The sequence below is a fragment of the Lactuca serriola genome, chromosome 5 (assembly GCF_051521515.1).
Source record: "Lactuca serriola cultivar US96UC23 chromosome 5, Lser_US96UC23_V15, whole genome shotgun sequence".
Taxonomy (NCBI): domain Eukaryota; kingdom Viridiplantae; phylum Streptophyta; class Magnoliopsida; order Asterales; family Asteraceae; genus Lactuca; species Lactuca serriola.
Window position 1 is genome coordinate 95,378,433 of NC_136412.1, and position 19,157 is coordinate 95,397,589.

A 19,157-nucleotide genomic window follows, 5' to 3' on the forward strand; every position below is an offset into this window, starting at 1 on the left:
GGAAATCCTTTGGTTAATTGTGAGGTGTCACTCACAAGGTCAACCCTTCCTCTTGGGCTTGTTTTGGGCCGAAAATATGGAAGGAAAAAGAGAAATTTGGGCTTTAATGCCCACAAGCCCATGTGTAAATTAAGTTGGATGAGTTTTAACCTAAAAAGAAATATAATATGATTTTTACACTTTGTTGGGCTAGTTTAGGTTAATCATGGATCAAAGCTTTTAATTCATTTCATTCTAGGCCCAATATGGCCCAAAATATTGAAATAAATAAATGTGGGTTCAATTAGAGCCCATTTTAGGGTTCTAAGCCCATGATAGTCAAATTGGAAGCTTATTGGTCCATTTAGGTCCAATAAGGAAGTCCTAGTCCAAAATGGACCTAGACAAGGACTTCTAGGGTTTCCAATTGGTTGTTGACTATTTGTAGCACTTGCATGATGTATTTGATTGAAGTTTTTGATGTCATTTAATAAGCATCACACATGCTTTTAAGTTTTTGGTTCAACATTTTTCTTGAGTTTAGTGATTACAAGACACAAAATTTCTAGTTGTGACATCATCCCCCCGTTAGAGGGAATTTCGTCCCGAAATTCTGTTTGAAAGCTAGGTTTGAGAATGCTAGAATAGGTGAGGGTACTTCTGCTTCATTTGGTCTTCGCGTTCCCACGTGAATTCTGGCCCACGCTTTGCGTTCCACCGTACTTTCACGATCGTGATACGACTTTGCTTAGTACGCTTCACCTCCCTATCCATGATTTCAATTGGTTCTTCAACGAACAGGAGATTCTCATTGATTTCAATCTCGTCAAGAGGAATGACGAGGGTTTCATCAAATAGGCACTTCTTCAGATTAAAGACATGAAACACGGGGTGTACACCGCTTAGCTCTACGGGTAGTTGCAGTCTGTATGCTACCGGACCTATTCGGGCGACGATTTCGAAAGGTCCAATGTACCGTGGGTTCAGTTTTCCCCGCTTCCCAAAACGAATCATTCAATTCCCAGGAGATTCCTTTAATAACATGTGATCCCCGACTTGCCATCCTAATGGCTTACGCCGCTTGTCAGCATAGCTCTTTTATCGGTCTCGCGATGCTTGAGGTCCAACTTTGATTTGGATTATCCTCTCTGTTGTTTCGCTAGTGGTTTCTGGTCTCATGAGAGTACTACCGAGTGATATGCATTTATGACTATAAAGAGTTTTCGAAAGGAGCATTCTTGATGCTCGTGCGATAGTTGTTATTGTATGAGAATTTAGTCAAGGGAAACCGGGTATCCCCTGACTTGTTGAACTCAAACACCTAGACTTGTAGCATGAATTTGAGTGGTCGAATGGTTCGTTCACTTTGGCTATTGGTTTGAAGGTGGTAAGCAACGCTTATGTCTAGTTATGTGCCCATAGTCCTCTGAAGTGACTGCCATAGTCTTGAAGAAGATCTATTATCTCGATCCGAGATAGTAGATACCGATATTTCATGGAGTCTCACAATCTCCTTGATATAAATCCCAACTAATCTTTCCGTCTTGTTTGATTTTTGTATTGTCAGGAAACGGGCGGATTGGGTTAACCTATCGACGATCACCCGGATAATGCCCATCTCAACTTGCGTAACTATAAGTTCGTTCCTCGACTTCAAGAGTTTTATCCGTCCATGTAGTGTTTTCTTCACGATATTCTCCGGCTTTGATGCCTTCAAGGCTGGTCGTAGGTGTTGACAGTGTTTGTTCTTGTTTTGTGAGCAGACGAGTATGCTATTGATAATAAAAAGGCTAACTAGGAGTGGTTGAGAGAACTTGGTTCGTAGGGTCCATGAATAGCATGGGAGCATTCGTTAGACCGAAGGGTATCGCAATGAATTTGAAATGGTCGTGACGAGTTCGGAAAGCAGTTTTTTTTTTTTTTTTTGAAATGTCGTCTTCTCGGACTCGAAGTTGTTGATAACCGATTCTTAGATCTATTTTAGAGAAGTAGCTAGCTCCTTGGAGCTGGCCAAATAGATCGTCAGTCCGAGAGAGTGGGTATCGATTTTTGATGGGAAGCTTATTCAATTTCCTAAAATCGATGTACCTTCTGAAGGATCCGTCTTCTTGAAGAACAAGATCGGAGCTCTCTAGGATGAGAAGCTTGGTCTAATGAATCCTTTGCGCAACAATTCTACTCATTTGACAGGATAACTTGTGAATTTTTTTGGCGGGAGTCAAACTATAGGGTGAATTGGCAATTGATGTGGTTCCCGATATGAGGTTGATTCGAAATTCGACCTGTCTCTCTGGGATATTCCCGAAAGTTACTCGGGAAACACATTTGGAAAAATCACATGCTACTGGAATCCCTTGCATGCCTACCTCTTCTTCGGTCTTGTCCACAACGTGAGTGAGGAGAACGTAGTTCTTCTGGTGCAGGCACTTCTGCGCCTTGATGCACGAGATAGGAAGAGGATTGGCGCCAGGTTTATCACCATGGATTATTAGAGTTTTTGTGATTAGGAAGGTGAAGGCAAACGACCTTCTCGCGACACATAGTATCAGCACGGTGGGGGCTTAACCCAACCATGATGATTATCACATCAAAACTCCTAATATTTACTGGCATGAAATCTATTTGTAATGAATGGTTGTTTAGTGTTAAGGTGTACTCCACATAAGTACCCTAGGTTAAATCAGTTTTCCCCATTGGCCATGTCCATTGAGAAGGCTTAGCTTAGCTTTGGGGATATTGTTTTAGTAAGTGTTTGAATATGTTACTAATCGAAACTTCACTCGGATTTACCATTGAATAAGAGGTAAGCGAAAGAGTTATCAAGTGGGAACATACCAATAACAACCGTTGGGTCTTGGACTACTTCGCCTTAACCCCAGGTCAGGACCATTTCTGATCTTTCTGCACCTTGGTTGTTATCCTTGGGGCAACTACGCCAGAAGTGACCGGTTACTCCACACCCATAGCAGGTGTGAATGGTCTCATTATTGGTGTTGTTGTTAGGGTTGTTGCGATTTTTGTCGTTTTCATTTGGCTGATGCTTCTGGCATGGATAAGTTCTACAGAATTTGGCGGGGTGATTCTTTCGATTGCATTTGTCACAGTGCATCTCCCGGCAGGCTCCCTTATGATGGAATTTGCACTGGTTGCATTTTGGAAGGATTCCAACATATGGTCTCCTGGTTGTTGGTGTAATAGGGGTCATGGTCTCATGAACAGCAACAACATGTTGCTTCCTTGAGAACCCTTGAGTGGGATGTCCCTTTCTCTTACTTCCAGACCTCAGCTTCCTGCTCTTAAGCTTGGGGTTTGGAGTTCCTTGATAGGTTGTTACTTGTTGGTTTCCATGTTCGTCCCTTTGGCTGGAGTTGTCAATGCTATTCCCGCCTCCATTTGGGTTGTTTGCATCGATTTGTGCCATAGTAGCGGTTACTGCCGCCATTACAGCAGCTTGAAATGTAGCAGAGTCCATCTGCAGGAGTGGTGTCTCGCGGGCGCGCTTGTTATCCTTGCGGGATGGCATTTTCCTGTGTTTCTATCTACATTGCTATGATGTATTTGCGGTGGTACGTAATCACATATTTGGCATGATCGTTGCGTCTATCCTTAGAGTATATAGGTTGTTCTGGATTTGAGATCCTTGAGTGTCTAGCGGTCTCGAGGGTTCGCTTGTGCATATTATTGAGTCTTTGCAGTAATGTGAAATCAATATAGCACCTAATTGTTTCAGGGGTAAGTACCATCTCAGTACACGAAAGAGAGTCATGTCGAATAGTAGGGGGAACTAGAAAAGGCTGATCCTAATCGTGGCGGGAAGTGTCTGGTGGTGGTGCTGGTGAAGTGGATGCACCTTGGAGACGAGCTACTTGTTGCTCGGTATCTCGTAGGCGTACTTCCCCAAAATAACTGTCTCGCTCGAGAGTCTCCATTCACTTCCCGTGTTTGCCTTTCATCCCTCCTATTAGCAAACCAAATTTGTTTCGTTCGATTTGGGGTGTCCTGAGCTTGGTTATCAATACCTCAGGTGCGTCGGACCATGATTGGGAGAGCCTGGTCAACGGGTCCTTTATGGCCGATGGTCGGAGAGACCTCGGTTTCTGCCCTTGTGTGGCCGTATCCCCTGCTGGTGACTCTATTTCCAAATTTCGTATGCCCAAGGGGGCATGGGGCCACTGGGGACCACACGATAAGTCGGTACTCTGGCTTTTCATGGATGGTTAATGACATCAGATTATGCATCCGAGTCATCATCATCTCTGCCCTTGGGCTCTTCCTCCTCGAGGTCCATTTATTGACTTGGCGGGTTCACCAGCGAGTTCTACTTCGTGTTCCTCCTGCGGTTCTTCCTCTGGATCGAGCCACCCTACTGTTCCTTGACTAGGGAGATGGGGTTTTCCTGACTAATGATACTTGTCTATAGCGTATTGCACGAAGGACTATGAATACTAGAATCAAATAGCATACCAATTACTCCTATAATCCTACAACTATTGCATAGATTTAGTTGGGGTCCCCTTTTTGGAGATTAAGGGGTATGTTTTTAGATTCCCTAGCTATCACGATTTCTTCCAGACATGTGATGGTTGTACCTTAGAGGGAATGTAGTTGATCAGGCTACATCTGCTCCTTGATACAACCAAGAACAGTCCTGGATTAACCGAGATACTAGCATTATCTTGTTTGGTTCGGTGTTAGGTTCTCATTCCTAATACAAGCAAGGGTGTTTTATTGTTATGTTTTACTTGTTTTGTTCAGAGTTATGTTAGTCCCTCTTTTGGTTTATAGTTGCATATCAATGTATGGTTAGATATGCTAGTTCACTATAAACAGAGCTCTGATACCAACCTGTCACACCCCCGAACCAGACGGCGGAAACGTCCGAGGGTTGTCGTGACTCCATTGAATACCATCACAATGAATATACATGAAACGTAACATCATACATCACCAAGCATTGGAATAATACAACTGGTAGCGTTTACATTTAGTACATTGTTCCCTAACATTACATGCCCAAAAAGTAGATTGTTCGGTGCTAATTAAACAAGCAGCAAAATGTCACTGAGTACACTTATCCCTTCGATTTATCTGTTACCTGAGAATACAAGTATTTTGAAAAAAACGTCAACATATGAAATGTTAGTGAGTTCATAAGTAATGTTTAAAATCCAATGTTTGTATTGTTTTGAAAACCACCAGAAAATCCGATATTTTCTGAAAATAGTATAGCGTAAAAAAATATGTGAAGATCCGTGAGTATGCTTGTTTGTTTTCTATAGATGTAAGCGTACGAGTTGTGAAATTCGGCGTGTAGTTCATAAGTGTACTAGTTGAAAACCCTAGAAAAACCCGACTTTTTCCTATCACTTTGCTTTAATTAGTTTATGTGTTGTTGTTTCGTTACGTTAGAGGTGTTCGCTGAGCTCCGGAGGCATTGAGTATACAGTGGGTGGTGAATTGTTGTAACGTACGTTAATGAAAACGTCCAGTTGACAACCGTACTAGCGATCCCTTAGGCGTCACTCGCACTTATTCACACAACTCAATCCTCCCGGACTTGTGTAGTCCCACGACCGAAGAGAAAAAGAGAAGGTGCGAAACCCTCGAAGGGCCCGAAGCCCAACCCGCAATCGTGAGTTCCTGACTTTACTAGCAGCACCGAAGGACCCTTGGGGACCAGCAGCACGTTTGCCATTGAAAGTCCTTTTACACGCGGTTAAGTCGTATTAGACCCAACTACATGTAAGCAAGTATCCTTTGGGCCTAAAGATCATGTCATCGGGCTAGCTAGGCTCAACAAGCATGATTTGCAACTTTTGGGCCTAAGGAATGTACGTCGACGTATTGAGTAATTCCACGAGAGTATAGAGTTCCGAGAATTCCATATGTGTATTGAGCATTGTAGTGTTAGTAGTTTTGGATTTGTTATTGATTCGAGACCGAATCAATTCGTTTAACAACGATTTTTGGTATTGTTGTGTATTGTGTCGGTAGTCGCGGTGCCAATATTTGATCAAGTTGCGTGTATTGAATTAGCCTTGAACGTTTTCTGTTTTCAGCCCCTCATTGTTTGTAAAATTTACTTTTTCCACCCTCTAATTAAATAACTTTCCGGTTTGGTCCTTAAATCATTTTTCTTGACATTTTAACACCAAAAATTATTGAAATTAATATTTTTCAGCATATTTTTCATTGAAAACAGTTTAAGTCCCTGAAATTGCAGTTTTCTCGGTTATAACCCTTCTTTTTCGCAGTTTTTACAATTTTGGCCCCAATTGGAAAATTTTTGCAACTTTGGTCCTTTTTAAATTTGAAAAGCATTTTAAACCTTTGAAAAGTACTTGTAACACTAGTAGTCCACTGTTTTACAGAAAAACACAGTTTTGGCCCTCCAAAACAGAAAATTTCGCATAATGGGCCCTATTTGGCCGAAATTGTCATTTTTAGCCCATTAAGCTTGAAATTTATGTTTTTAATCCTCCAAAAGAGTATATTTTCAGAAAATACATTATGGAAACTGTTTTGACTCATCTCACCCATCAGATTTCGAAATATTTCATTTTGGGCCCTTCAACTTTGTATTTTTAACATTTATGTCTAAAAAAAATGAGTTTTTAGCCCAAAGTATGTATTATTAAGCCACTTAGCTATTTTTCTTGGTATACTTTGTATGTAGTAGTATGTTTTATGTTAGTATCATTTAACATAAAGTATATCTCGGTTTTTAGTGATTTATGACTAGATCCAACATCATAATCATACCAAACACACATATAAGCATAGAAATCATACAAGGCATACACATAATGTTAGATCTACACCTTTGCTTGTATTCTCCCCCACAAAAACTTATAAAAACCGAAAATAAGGGGGTATGAAGCTCACCTTTGGATGTTGATTCGGTTTTTGAAGAAAGGATGGAAGAAAGCTTGGTGATTTTTGACCCTAGCACCCTTTGATGAAGATTTCGAGTTTATGGAGTTCTAAGACACAAGTTTATGATTTCATGAGAGTTAAGAAGAGATTTTTTAAGATAAGAAAGAGTCCAAAGCATGGATCCAAGCATTAACTTACCTAGATAATGATTTTGGTGATGGATTCTCCTTGTGAAGCTCTTGATTCACGAAAATTTTGAAGGAGGGAGGATTGTTCCTTGAGAATTCTAGAGAGAGTTTGTGAGAGATTTGTGTGTGTGTGTGTTTCGGACGAGAGTGAGTGAGAGAAGAGAGAAATAGACCATGAAGTGATGTATGCATGGAAGTATGGGACATGTTGCATGGAAATCCTTTGGTTAATTGTGAGGTGTCACTCACAAGGTCAACCCTTCCTCTTGGGCTTGTTTTGGGCCGAAAATATGGAAGGAAAAAGAGAAATTTGGGCTTTAATGCCCACAACCCCATGTGTAAATTAAGTTGGATGAGTTTTAACCTAAAAGGAAATATAATATGATTTTTACACTTTGTTGGGCTAGTTTAGGTTAATCATGGATCAAAGCTTTTAATTTATTTCATTCTAGGCCCAATATGGCCCAAAATATTGAAATAAATAAATGTGGGTTCAATTAGAGCCCATTTAAGGGTTCTAAGCCCATGATAGTCAAATTGGAAGCTTATTGGTCCATTTAGGTCCAATAAGGAAGTCCTAGTCCAAAATGGACCTAGACAAGGACTTCTAGGGTTTCCAATTGGTTGTTGACTATTTGTAGCACTTGCATGATGTATTTGATTGAAGTTTTTGATGTCATTTAATAAGCATCACACATGCTTTTAAGTTTTTGGTTCAACATTTTTCTTGAGTTTAGTGATTACAAGACACAAAATTTCTAGTTGTGACAAATAGGCCCGTGCCCATTTCTTATTTCCGATGTTGGCAAGAACCTCACGTGCAGCATGAATTAACTTAGAAAATGATTGTTGAAAATATTGCATAGTATATGCTTTGCATGCACCGAATAACAAGTAGTCTAAATTTTTGCATTGACCGATTCTTAAGCGAAAATAAATCAACACACTTTTAGACGAATAATCATGATAGGCATTAGGGAATACCTGAACCACATAGGAAGAAATGGTATCGTCCATATCTGTTATGAACGCAACTTCCCTACACTCTTAGACTGAAGCTGGGGGCTATAAAAAGGCTGTGAGAGTTTCGAGTTTTTCACACCTTTCTCACTTCTGTCTCTCACTACTTTCTTTCTCTAAGCCATTCTAACCCCCCCCCCCCCCTAAACCCTAAGGAGCCCCCTAGCACCCGAAGGAAGCCCCGATGCTCCCGAAGCCTCGAGAAAAAGAGCATTTCGGTTCAGAAACGCTGCTCCAGCAAAGCCAGGTTTTTTTAATAAAAACCCGTTGTAAGTGAGCTACGCCTACAGTATTTTAAATATAGATTTTATTTAAATATAGTAACGTTATTAATACCTTATAACAATTATTTGGACTATTATTATGAGTTATATAGTGTCGTTATAATATCTTTTTAACCACTCACGGTACGGGGAATATGGTTTAATGGGCCGCATATGGTTGTTGGATTTCAGAAGTGCTATATGCCAAAATGGTCATGCCCTCCAGTGTTTTATGTCTGGCCCCTGTCTGTACATAGTGGATGAAGAGTATTGTTTAACGCCTATATAATAGTAATAATAGCTAGACTATTAATTAGTCTCGTTAAACGTTAGACTAAAATCTAGTGGTAATGATACTAGGTTTCGTTGAAGAAAAATAAATTAGTAGAAGTGAAGCGTTGTCTGAATTCGAAATTACCACCTTAATAGGTGAATGCATAGTTACTTTCATCTTACACATAAATATGAAGTATTTAGTATAAACTACGTGCTATATGTGCATATTGTCTGAATACTTGTTGTCTATGTTGATGAAATAGTTTTATACATGTTTTAAATGATTTAAACCGTATATGTAAGAGGCCTCGATGTTGTTGTTGTTGATTATATCATCTAGCGGAGTATGGATGACGACTACGGACACTTCTAGACAGTCCAGTGGAACGCTAGCAGGCTCGCAAGCTGTAGGTGTTTGTGAACGATGTGTTCACCAGTGTACTCCATCCCCTTCATGGTTGCCTTAAGGACATTTATTGTTGAGGAATCCCCTTAGCATTAGTGTCCATCCCGATGTTGATCCTTAGTCTAGGTCTCTTATAATAGTTGTTTTAGGGACGTAATGTGAGGATAACGGGAACGAGTAATCGAGTTATTGTTGGTTGATGAAATTAATAAACTTATTTATTGTGGGTTGAAAACCCTATGTGCTCACCAGACTCCCAAGCCTGACCCACTCAGTTTCTTATATTACAGTTAGTGGCGCACGAGCATAGATATGATGTTTGGGATGAGAGATTACGGATATAGGCATATAGATATCAATAAATGTAGTAAGGCTTATATTGTACTGTTTATGCTTTTCATCTGTATCGAACATGACATCCTGAGGTTTTTAATGAAACACTTTTATTTAAAATGTTACTCTAATTTTTAAACAAAGCATAAACAAAATCGGTCTTTTCTAGCCGTGAAAATAGGGATGTCACACCATACCAATGGGTCGAAGGCACCAAGGTCGGCCCATTATCGTTATGAGTTGTGATTAATTAGTTGTGGGATATGTGATATGCTAGTTATTTGTGATACTCGCATGAAAGACCTCGGGGGATTCCCGAGGCACTTGTATGTAAGACCTTGGAGGGTTTCCAGGGAATTCTATTATATTTTCTTGTATGGTTTGTATTTCATCTCTTGATTATAAAAACCGTGAGGGGATTCCCACGGCGGGAAGACCATGTGGGGTTCCCATAGTAGTTAGTTAAGACCATGTCGGGGTTCCAGTGGCACTAGGTGTAAGACCCCGGAGGGTTTCATTGGCTTCCTTATATGTTTGTATGCATGGTTTATGTGGTTTATGTAGCTTTTGTAGCTAATGATTATGTGATTATGTGTATTTGTGTAGGGTATGCTTTAGGGAACTCACTAAGCATTGGCTTACAGTTTGTTGATTGTTTCAGGTACTTCTGAGCCTAAGGGCAACGGCAAGGTCTGATGGCGCGGCATGCACTCTCACAAGCGTTTTTCTTTTGGGACACTCTGATATTTGAAATATAAATTTTTTATGTATGAATTTGAAATCAATTGTTTTGAGATTTTATGGATAATTGGAAATGTTTTGAAATTTTAAAAATTGAAAATTTTCTTTTGAAAATTTGGGTCGTTACAAGTTGGTATGAGAGTCTTGGTTTGAGGGATTCGGACACACTCTCGGGTGTGTCAGGACTCAAACTAAGGAAATGGTAAAATTATTTTCGAAAAATAAAAGTTAAAAACTTTTTAGAATGAGAAAAAGGAGACTGCAATGTGCGCGATCGGCCGAGCCAAGTAAGTAGTTTCCCGAGTATGTTAGGCATGTTATAATGATATGTGAGTTATGATAATCGTATGAATCTTGCTATGTTTATGCTTTCAAAATTGTATACGGTTAGGGTCTTATAGCCTCGGAATGATTAATTTGGCATTATTTCCTGTTCATTGTCTGGTTGTGGTCTTAGGGTAGAGTCCATTATTCGAAAGTCTATCTAATCCTGTTTTGTTTATAATTTGCATGCATAAGGCAACCTAGAGTTATCAGGTAGAGCCTTGGGGAAGGTACGAGTAGGTGTGGAAGGTAGTATTGGGGCCGTACTACTAAAAGCACAGAACATGTACCCGAACCAATGTTAGATCTGGAAGCTCTAAGGAGGACCGGTATGGGAGGATCCCATCTATGGACATCCTGGTCATTATGTTTTATAGTATTGCAGAGTAGTATGGTGGTCACACGATTTGGAGCAAGGGGGTCAAGATCCGGGGCTGGGTCAGGTGACACTACTAAGCTTATTGATAAAAGGCTGCATGAGCTTATTGCAGAAGAGGTTAACAGGGGTATCCTTGATGCTACCCTTGTTATCTTTGGGATGGTCAAGGATGGTATGATGGAGATCATGGAGGAGAGGCTCAGGATATTCAGAGTTGAGATTGTTACGGGCCAGGTCGGGCCCGAACTCCCTTGTTTTAGGAGTGCAAGGCGTGCGGGACACCGAAGTTTTTTGGGGTAAGGGACCCCATTGTTAGCCAACGCTGGGTGGCGGACATAGAGAACGTCCAACGCACGAGTTCTTTCCCTGATGTGACAAAGGTGGGGTTTGCTTCATGTATGCTGAGGGATCGGGCCCATGATTGGTGGGGAGGGGTGGCGAGCCAGGTGGGAGCAGTCGGTGTGGCTGAGATGCCATGGGCCGAGTTTTATTAGGCGATTTCGAAGATTGCACCACCTATCGAGGTCCAACGGCTGGTGAGGGAGTTTCATGAGCTTCAGCAAACCACCGAGACTATGGCGGAGATCACCGCCAAGTTTCGGGAACGGACATTGTTGATTCCACAGTATGCTACTGATGAGGACATGATGATGACGAGGTATCATTCCATGTTGAGGGATGATATTCGGGAGTTTGTGAGTTTTACAGAGTGCAAAACCCTGAATGAGATGGTGGAGAAGGCCCATGAGTAGGAGATGGAGTTGGATTTCCGCACCAAGTGGAAGCCTGAGCAGGAACATATAGCAGTAGGTCATGCTAAAAAGCCTAAGTCCTGGGATTCATCCAGTAAGGGCACCAGGTCGTGACCAATGTGCCAAGTGTGGGAGATCTCATGGTGGAGCTTGCCGAGGGACGGACCCGGTATGTTATACGTGTGGTTAGCCATACCACGTGAGCAGAGACTGCCCCAAGAAGGGCCTGAGTTTACAAAATATGTAGTGACTTTAGAAGTGCAAGTTCGATGTTGGCTATAGAGGTGTAGAACTTTGACGATAGCGACCTTAAATGTGTAGTTTTCTAATATCAACGACTTTAGAGGTGCAAATCAACAGAGGTTCAAATAGGTGGATTGTAGGTTTGAGTTTACAAAAGAGAGTGGCAGAGAAAGATATTAGGTCTAGAGAGGATTAGTCGTCGGACATGGAGCCGAACATAGGGAGGTCGTCGGCGAAGTTGAGATGACAGTCACCAACTTTGAAGAAGGTAATGAGCAAAATGTGAAAGGGGAAAGGATATCGGCGTTCTATTTTATGGGGAGACAAGGTTTTTTTTTTTTTTTTTTCTGATTTATAAATAATTAACTAAAACAATAAAATAAATTAAAAATTAAACATTAAGCGCATTTTAGTCATTTCTTTTCAGACGGTGACTTGTACAGTAACAAAATCAAAACCTAGGGATAGTCCGCATGCAAAACAAAAATTAGGGACCAAATGTGAAATTTATGCAAACCATAGAGACCATTTCAGTAATTTTTTTAAACAATTACTTATTTTTCATATTTGCATTATTTAGCCATCGTTGATTTATTATTTATCCGTAGTTGATTTATATAGCCTCATTGTATCTTTCATCTATTTCACTAACATAATCGACATAAAAACAATATTAAGGCTGTACTTTGGCACGCTACAGCTAGCTGATAAACTAACTTATTTTTCGAATTTTTTTAAGTTGTTATGTTTTGCAAGCGAAAAAATAGTTTATAAGCTAAACCACCTTTCAATACTTTCTTTGTTAATTATGTATTTTTTTCATAACAAAATATATATTTCAACATTTAAAAATAATAAACCAGATCTCATTATAGATTCTCACTTCCTCATCAAAACAACATTTGAAATCTCATATCCTTATTAAAGTAAACATGTAGAAACCTGACCAAAAAACATGTTATCTTTAAGTGAAGAATCTTAGATACAACTTGATTTGTACATCTATATCAAGAATGGTTTTGTTTTGATTTAAAACCTCGCTAACCAAGCAATAAATATAATCAATTATAATAAAACGACCACAAAACCGAAAATTAGAATAAAACACAAAAACCAGTGAAAGAACACAGCGGTGGTGGTGGCGGTGATTGGTGGTTGGTGATGCTGACTAATTAATGGAAAAGGAACTGATTCGTACACAACACTTTTTCTCTGTACACAACAATTTATGTTTTAAAGTGTTGTATTGTACAACCCTATAATACATAAATTGTTGTGTATGACAAAAAATTGTTGTGTACGAATCACTTCCCTAATGGAAATGATGTTTACCTTCTCGTTTGTTAACAACTCCACATGTCCATGCCTTCTTCTCTTACTTAACATGAAACATAACAAGAAAAATAAAGATTATAATAACAAAAACAAACTCAACCATCAAAAGCAACAAAATACGTTCTTACTACTTACCACTTAGAAGCATTTCCTGTGGACAATAGATGGACCAGATTCATCATACTCACCCTTGGCAATCCACATCTGATTTACACACAAGAAAAGTAAGTTGGTCAAATATTTGTTAGGACAAATTATGAAAATAGCAGCCTACTTTTCTCCTTTTTACTAATATTGGGTATGTACTTCATTCTTCCCCATAATAGCAATACACTAAAATTTCTTTACCCATAGTAACAATATGTAACAAATGAATTACATTATTGATATTGGTAGCAAATGTAAGTACGTTGCTAATGTTGCTATAATCAGTAGAAGAAAATTGAAGTACAATGTTATTTATGAGTAAAAGAACACAAATATTTTGCTAGTATGCGTATAAATTAAAGTATGTTGCCCGTATTGGTAATGAATGCGAAGTATGTTGTTTTTCCAGTATTTCTTGCAATGTACTTAGTATTTTTATCGATCATAGTAATATTCAACCATAATAGCAACATACTTATTTATTTTTTTCAACACAAATGACAACGCACTTACAATTCTTTATCTAATCATAGCATCGTAGTCACATTTAAATAATCATACAAACAATATGTATCAACGATCATGCTACAACACTTCATCAGGGATTTAATTTACCGGTTGGAAGGTGCTGAGAGATGCAAGGATTGATCCTCCGATCCACACACTGTATTTCCTCTCGGGAGGTGCAACCACCTTAATCTTCATGCTACTAGGAACAAGGGCAGTAATTTCCTTGGTCATTCGGTCAGCAAAGCCCGGTAACATGGTTGACCCACCACTAAGCACAATATGTCCAAAAAGATCCCTCCTTAGATCAATATCACACTTAATGACAGACTTGTAGGTCATCTCATGAATACCAGCAGCTTCCATTCCGATCAAAGATGGCTGGAAGAGAACCTCCGGGCAGCGGAATCTCTCTGCCCCAATCGTGATAACCTGCCCGTCGGGCAGCTCATAGTTCTTGTCAAAAGAGGAGGTAGTTTTTGCGGTTTCGAGCTCTTGCTCGTAGTCAAGAGCCACGTATGCGAGCTTTTGTTTCATGTCACGGACAACTTCCCGTTCAGCAGTTGTAGTCAAAGCGTAGCCTCTTTCCATCAGGATTCTCTTTAAGTAATCTGTGGTGTCACGGCCAGCTAAATCAAGGCGGAGTATCGCGTGAGGAAGTGCATACCCTTCGTAAATTGGGATTGTGTGGGACACGCCCTCTCCGGAATCCAACACGACACCTGTATGAAAATCATATTGTTGACATTTATGATTTATCTCACACAAGCGGAAAAAGAAAAGGTGTGAGTTAAAGTTTTAGAAAGTGTGGCTGCAATTGAGGGTTTTCTTGAGAGATTAGTCATTTAGTCTATGTGATTGTAACAATTTCTCATCCATTTAGGTCTATCGTTTTTCTCTGGTTTTGCAGTTCACGTATATTTTTTAATTATTGTTTTTCTGTTATTTTTCATTAGAAGGGCTGTAGCAAATCTTTACGACCATTTCCCCAATACCAAAATGCAACAGTTGAAACTAAAAGAGCAATGTGAAACTAACCAGTTGTACGACCACTAGCATACAAAGAAAGTACAGACCCGATTGAAATGTACATGGCGGGAACATTGAAGGTCTCAAACATGGTTTCAGTCATCTTCTCTCTGTTTGCCTTTGGATTTAATGGTGCCTCAGTAAGAAGCACAGGGTGCTCTTCAGGAGCAACACGAAGCTCATTATAGAAAGTGTGATGCCAAATCTTTTCCATATCATCCCAGTTGCTGATAACACCATGCTCAATTGGGAATTTCAAAGTCAAAATACCACTTTTCGAGATGGCTTCATCTCCTACATAAGTATCCCTTTGACCCATGCCCACCATAACACCAGTGTGTCGTGGCCTACCCAGAATACTGGGGAACACTGCCCTAGGAGCATCATCAGCACAAAACCCCGCCTATAAATTTAATCAAATGAAGAAAAAAAACCCCAACTTGAGTAACATTTAACCTAATTTATGCAACAAATGATTTTTTAGACAAAATATGAAAACCGCGTTTCATTCTACAAACAAAATATGCAACATGATAAACCGGGTACCTCATGGCTTGACACCGGTTAAAGACTTTATTTATAAATGTTTACAGTTTCCCCTTTTACCATTTAATGCAACCATGATTGACTTTTTAATCACTTTATGCAACTGACACAAATTAGCAACCACTTTTTACCCTGTTATAGGTAAAATATTGCATAGTTAATTTTGGTGATAGATAGAAACACGGTCACCTATTTCGTCTAAAAAACTAATTTCTTGCATAAGTGAGAAAGATATGTTTTGTCATTGCTTAAACAAGCATTTATCCCTTATTTAAATTCAAAAGTACAAGAATCCAACTAACTCAAGAAATTAAGTTTCATGCAACCAGGAAATAGCAACATAAGAATTTTGCTAACCTTCACCATTCCAGATCCAATGTCACAAATAATGGGCTGAATATCCTCATCGTCAGCCATTTCTATAAACCTGAAACACAAACATCAAAATACAATAAGGTTACACAGAAAAATCTTTGACATCCCCATTATATTCCAATAGTTTTTTATTTGTTTAGCAAGAAATAACCAAAAAGAAAATTACTCCAGTTATATCCGCTAGACATGTTGCTATGATTCCCATTTGGTCAAAAGAACTTCAAAGTAACAACCACCATACAAATTAAAGTTACCAAGTACTACCACCATACAGATCAAGATGACCATCTCAATGGATACTCACATATTTAACAAATATCATGAAATTGATAATGCAATTCAAACAGATAGTAGATACCACAGCATTTAAGAACATAAAAATCGAACTAAATTTATTCAATCTATCCAGAGTCAATACGTAACAGGTCCAAGAGCATCGCAGATAGGGAAAGCTTTTTCACGAAACTTTTTGTACCATATGAGCACCAACGCAACAAACCAAAACCTCAAGATATCTCCATTATAATAATTAAATCTTTTTCACAAAGCTTTTGGGGTCCTAGCAAAGTGAAAAAGTTATGGAAGTTAATAAACTATTATTAGAATTATAAAAAAGCTGTAGTGAAAAAAAGTATTTACACTAGCTACTTTGACAAGCTTATTTGACTTACTAATAAACTCCATTGTGAATGTCTAATTTCTACACATCACTCGTCTTACACAGTTCAGAATCAAATCAGTCAATAAGAACAACCAACTGACCAGATTTACCAATAAAAAGATGATATTGTTCACTATACTGTGAGAAATGAAAAAATAGCGATTTCGATTGCATTTAAATTAGAAAAGATTCAATACGGATCCCTACTGAATGCCAAGATACTCAGATCGGATTTTTTTTAAACCATTAAAATTACAAGATAATCGCAGCAAACCTTTGGTGTTACAATGGAAGAGAAGCAGCAGAAAGTACCTCCAGTTGCCGGCAGCTGAAATCCTAGGCTCCGGTGTGGTTTGGTTCGTTCAGTGGAGAAGGTCATCGTAAGACGAAAGGTTGACTTAAGGAATTAATCAGGAAGTGTTAGGTAGAAGAACATTTAAAAAACAAATAATTCGATATGTTTAATTGCTAGTTTCAGTACTTGGCATCATTCATCATTTCTGTTTTATAAACTTTTTTTGTTTTTTATTCCTTTGACTTTATTTTTACGTAAAATGTTATAGAAACCTAACAGCCTTTAACGTATGGTTTTTAAAAGGTAATATATGTTTATTATTATTATTATTATTATTTGGTCTTTATGGACCCAAAGTAAAAAAATAAAAAAAAATAAAATACTTGTTTTTTCTTATTTGGTCTTTATGGACCCAAAGTAAAAAATAATAAAAATAATAAAAAATAAAAATACATGTTATGTAAATTTCGTGTTGTTTTAGGTTAATCATTAATGTAATGATGTAATACTTAGGGTCAACAATTCTAACCTATTTTAAAGTAATAAAGACAAATTACTTGAATATTATATCAATTATGTGAATTTATGTGCATTATACTTATTTATAAGATATACTAAATTAAAAATGAAAATAAGCCTCAAAAATAAAATAATAGATAAACCCAATATATGTGAAGAAAGTCGTAGTGGTCATGACAAGGATTCCGAAAATATAAAGAACGTAAAAATCCGAGTTATAACGAAGAAGTTATGATATGTCGAAGTTTCGCGACAAAACCAGCACGAAGCTGTGTGACGTAAAAAGTGAGTTTACGATAAAATACTTTTTAGCCTTAGCGATATAAACAAAAGTCGTAGTATACATTAAACCGGGAGCATGTATAAAAAGAACGTCCAAATCTGACTTCGTATGAGGAAGTTATGACTTTTCTAAGATTTGACATAGCAGTGTGCGGCCCGGAATTTGAATATTAGATCGACCGATTTTTAGCCGACACAACCTAGACGAGAATCGAAGATCTTGTTAATAGGAGTTTAACGATAAAAAGACAGACGAAAACGAACGTCGGATGACAAAGTTATGAACTTTTAACAGACTTTAACTGTCCAAGCATGTTAAAATATAACTTTAAAAATAAAGTCAAAATTAACCAATGGAGTCTAAACGAAATTGTAGAATAAGTCTCCACCTACGCGTGGATATAAAGAACATCGGAAACGGAGCTCGTATGCGAAAGTTATGGAATTTAGAAGTCGGGATGGGATTTTGCGAGGGTACAGGTGTACGCCCCGCATACATAACTTTTACACCCTGCGGTCTCGCAAAGCTTGGCTCTGGAATGTAACATACGGATTCCCAGGTATTTTATTTTAATCATTTATTTTGTGGGACTCGACGAGTTAACGCCTAGACTCGTCGAGTAGGATCACGATTCGCGGACTGGATTAATGAATGGACTCAACGAGTCGGCTAGGTGACTCGACGAGTCTGTGCTGGCGGCAGAAACCCTAAATCCTTGGGCCTGTGCCCTATTTAAAGGTCCTTATGGCCTTTATTTGCGGCCACTTACTCCCCTAAGAAACCCTACAGAGTGAAGAGAGCTTAGAGAGCAAGGGAAATGCTAATTCTTCATCCTTTTGGTGTAATCTTGCAAGAAGGAGTGGGAAAGTCCAAGCTAGATCGGTTGTGGAGCTTGGATTTGTGTTGTCCATACTGAGATTCGCTTCTGGAGGTACAAATCCTTTCCCATTTCGTGTATTTGATAGATTTCTTGAATCTAGGGTTTCTTTGCATCTTATTGAGTTGGATCTTGAAGCATGTGATGTCCCAAGGTGGTGTAGATGTTAGATTTGGACCATGAGAGGTCCAAAAAGTCCCAACCTTCCAGCTTTATGCTGTTTCATGAGAGTTTTGTGAGTAGGTTACCATTTTAGAGGTTATTTCTCCATTTATGGCTTTGTATGTGTTGCATGAACGTAAAGTTTGAACCTTTACGTGACTTTTGAGTGCTAGAAGGTTAGATCTACTAGTTGGAGAAGCAGATCTGACCTCAGAAAGGTCGTTTGAGTGTTGCCATGGAAGGAACTCGCCGAGTCCATAAAGGGACTCGACGAGTTGAGTCGGGTTGCCCCGCGATTCATGACCAGTGGTAACCCGTTGAGTGGAGGCTCACTCGACGAGTCGAATGAGGTTTAGAAAGACCCAGAGGACTCGCCGAGTCACCTATGTGCACTCAACGAGTCTGGTCAAAGTTGCCCGTTGACTTTCATTGACTTTTAGAGTCTAGTCAATGTTTGGACTTTTGAGCCATTGGAGGGGTAAAATGGTCTTTTACCCTTCTGAGGTAACTTAGAGAGGGAATAGCCTAGCCTTTGAGAGTCATATTGATTAGAGTAATTATTTTATGTGAATAGGCGGAGGCTAGATCAATATTTCCGAGTTCGAGATTTACCGAGTTACCCGAGGTAAGTCTTCTCACTA

General features: G+C 39.0%; 1 protein-coding gene across 13 annotated transcripts; it reads right to left on the reverse strand.

The window, feature by feature from the left end:
* Positions 1-5,055: 5,055 nt before the first annotated feature.
* On the reverse strand, positions 5,056-16,847 carry LOC145052809 (actin-7-like). Of its 13 annotated transcripts, none has more exons than XM_079000699.1 (8): positions 16,693-16,814; positions 16,143-16,278; positions 15,702-15,771; positions 14,808-15,201; positions 13,878-14,491; positions 13,251-13,319; positions 13,113-13,158; positions 5,056-5,074 (listed from the first exon to the last, which is right to left on the reverse strand). In XM_079000699.1, the coding sequence occupies exons 2-6, from the start codon at positions 16,154-16,156 to the stop codon at positions 13,254-13,256; spliced, it is 1,158 nt and encodes a 385-aa protein (XP_078856825.1). In that variant the 5' UTR covers positions 16,157-16,278; positions 16,693-16,814; the 3' UTR covers positions 5,056-5,074; positions 13,113-13,158; positions 13,251-13,253. The 13 variants fall into 13 exon arrangements, 11 of the variants coding, with proteins under 11 accessions (XP_078856825.1, XP_078856824.1, XP_078856826.1 ...); XM_079000698.1 differs by lacking the exon at positions 5,056-5,074 and adding an exon at positions 12,704-12,722; XR_013684220.1 differs by lacking the exon at positions 5,056-5,074 and adding an exon at positions 12,724-12,953 and having other exon boundaries at positions 13,094-13,154; positions 16,693-16,815.
* Between the last annotated feature and the right edge of the window lie 2,310 nt (positions 16,848-19,157).

Excerpts from the sequence above, each read along its gene's own strand:
- LOC145052809 (XM_079000699.1), bottom strand. Across the intron at positions 14,492-14,807 it reads TGCTAGTGGTCGTACAACTG|GTGTCGTGTTGGATTCCGGA; the intron begins GTTAGTTTCACA and ends ATTTTCATACAG. Across the intron at positions 13,320-13,877 it reads CTCTCAGCACCTTCCAACCG|ATGTGGATTGCCAAGGGTGA; the intron begins GTAAATTAAATC and ends TGTGTAAATCAG.